The following is a 2755-nucleotide window of genomic DNA, read 5'->3' as shown; positions in this document are numbered from 1 at the left end:
ACTCTTAGAACAAAGGCCAAAATCCTTAACATGGCCCAAAGCACCTTGTGGTCCAGTAGTCTTTCCATCTCTCTGGGGGGTTTGTCTCCCAACCGGAAGAGCTTTCTCTGGATTGTTCTCAACTCTACTGAGAAATCAAGGTGACACGTTAGATTGTTTGCTGGTACATGCCTCGTAGGGAGTTTTTAAAATGTGACTAACTTATGCCTGAAAGGAATAATTATTTCTATTTTATTTGCCTTGATGGAGGTGTTTTTCCAGTTGCTTCAGGCAAAAATCATTTAGGATAAACAGGTAAGCATAGCACTTGTCAAAAAAACATGTCAGGGCTACACCCTGGCTCCTGAGGAATAGGCAGAAAGTCTGATCATAAATGTCGGGGGGTTTTACTTCTCGTTTTTAAGTTGGACTTTTAAAAGCAGAAGCTGCCTTTAATGTGCTGGGTTTGCAGAACAAGAAATCTGATTTTCAGTGTGATAACACACTTTTTGACATTAACCAGCACTGTTGGGTTTTTAATGACACTTTCATCTTCAAAGCCTTTCACCAACATGGATGGATTAATTATTCTTTTTTTTTTTTTTTTTTTTTTGGTGGTATGTTAAAAAGACAAGTCTTCAAAGCCATCATCCTTTATCCCTGGAACTGGGGCTCTTCACCTGCCCCCAAGGGAGAAAATAAATTGCATCTTTGTTTTTAAGACAAAAAGAAGAATACAATAGAAATACACTTTTTTGCACTATGGAAAAATGGTCTTATATCCTGGGTGGGATTAGAAGAGGTCGGGAAGCAGGGCTGAACCTGTGTTTACAGTAAGCACCGTGAGAATAACTGACTAAAAGTGTTTGTTACTGTTCAACCTTTTGATGTGCTCTTAAAAAGTAACACACACACGGAAAAAAAAAAAAAAAAAAAAGTCCTGCGTTCCACACAAGCAGGAGCGTAATACTCGGACACTTACCTTCGTCTCTAAGGTATATTCCTTCCCTCCTCTCTTCGAAAAATGTCGAACTGGGATTTTTAAAAGATTGGGTTTTGGAGAAGAAACCCTCAAGCATCCCCTGAGGTCCCCCTTTGCTTGACACATCTTTTAACCGCAAGGGAGCAGTCTTTCCTTTGATGAGGTCTTCCCTCCACCTCCACAGAAATGGAAGAACAAGGGCAAGTTTGCAAACAGTCTGAAAGCTCTTTCCATTAGCCCTGGACGCCGGAAACCGCAAAGGGCAGTCAAGTTTTGATTTTCAAGGAGAAAGCTTCTGGTAGACTTTCGCCCAGCCGCCACATCTGTGGGTTCCTGGGAGGGGCTTTTTTGAAACCGGGAAGATTCCTATGCTCTTCGACACCCAGAGCGGGTGGATTACAGTAATTGAAAAGCTTGGGTGATTTTGGAAGATTAGTCTGTTTGGTCTACGCTCCCATTCCCAGGCTGGGGACAGAGCAGAAGCATCCCTTTTGTTATCTGTTGAAATAAGAAGATCAGAGGGGAAGACAGGGTTTAAAGTGTGGATTAGAGGGTCCTGAATCTTTGCCTGTCCCCTCCGTCTGGATCTTTATAAATGATCGAGGAGTGCGATGAATTTAGGAAGTCATGCAAAGTTTCCGGTCCTGGAACCAGAAACTTCTTTAAAGGCAGATCGGCCGTGCCGGGCTGTCTGAATGGACCAGCATCTTCGCCTCGAAGATTTATTTGAGCCTCAGCTTGTCAGAGATCAGTCCCTCGGGAGATCTGTTGGCTTTTCGGCGAGGGATGGAGAAGCGTAAGCCGGCCGCACTGCCGCCCTTGCCCTACCACCTCCGCACCCTGCCCTTGGACCTGCCGGGGACCCCGCCCCGCCTCCCTCTCCGGGACCCCCTCAGGGTCTCCCGTCCGGACGCCGCGTGCTGGGCGCGGGGTTCCGGGGGCTGCGCCGCGAGGCCGCCCTGCCGGCCGCTGCCGCTGGAGTGCGCCTTCGAGCCCGCCTTCCTCCGGCGGCGCAACGAGCGCGAGCGGCAGCGGGTGCGCTGCGTGAACGAGGGCTACGCGCGCCTGCGAGCTCACCTGCCCCGCGAGCTGGCGGAGCGGCGGCTCAGCAAGGTGGAGACGCTGCGCGCCGCCATCGGCTACATCAGGCACCTCCAGGAGCTGCTGGAGCGCCATGCCCGGGGGCCGGAAGGTCCCGCCGGCGCCCGCGCCCCGCGCCCGGCCGACTGCAACAGCGACGGCGAGTCCAAGGCCTCGTCGGCGCCTTCGCCCTGCAGCGAGCCCGAGGAGGCGGGCAGCTAGCGAGCGCCGGGCCCCGGCCCGGTCCCCCCGCGCGCCCCCCGCGGCCCGGGAGTCTGGTCGAAAAGTCTCTCCCGGGGTGGTTTGCATTTCTGATGCGGGTTTTTTCCCTCCACGACTAAATCTTAGGAACAAGAAATGCGTGTTTTGCGGGTAAAGTTGTATTTTGACACTCTGGTTGCCCTCCTCCCCGCGCCCTCCCGCCCACCCCCCCACCCCCCCCCACCCCCCCCACCCCCCCCCCCCCCCCGCCTTACTGGTTTTGAGCTTGCAAACTTCAAGGTGCTCATGACGGAAACTCTTCCACGGTGCTTCTCAAAGGCACACGGAGCCGGATTCTGAGCACCAGATTCTAAAAACGAGTATTCTAAAAACTCAGGGCAGCAATGGGAAAAATGTTCCACAGCCCGCGGGGTGGGTACGTTAGGTACACGAATATCGAATCAAACTCAAGCCAACCAAAGAACTTTCCAAATAAGTAAATAAATCACAGCC

At 51.9% G+C, this 2755-nt stretch overlaps 1 protein-coding gene across 1 annotated transcript; it reads left to right on the top strand.

The window, feature by feature from the left end:
• Nucleotides 1–967: 967 nt before the first annotated feature.
• Nucleotides 968–2392, top strand: ASCL4 (achaete-scute family bHLH transcription factor 4). The gene has a single exon (XM_046013371.1). The coding sequence runs from the start codon at nucleotides 1748–1750 to the stop codon at nucleotides 2261–2263; it is 516 nt and encodes a 171-aa protein (XP_045869327.1). The 5' UTR covers nucleotides 968–1747; the 3' UTR covers nucleotides 2264–2392.
• The last annotated feature ends 363 nt before the right edge of the window (nucleotides 2393–2755 follow it).

This window comes from Meles meles, chromosome 7 (assembly GCF_922984935.1).
Source record: "Meles meles chromosome 7, mMelMel3.1 paternal haplotype, whole genome shotgun sequence".
Taxonomy (NCBI): Eukaryota; Metazoa; Chordata; class Mammalia; order Carnivora; family Mustelidae; genus Meles; species Meles meles.
This window is presented reverse-complemented; position numbering and strand designations above follow the sequence as displayed.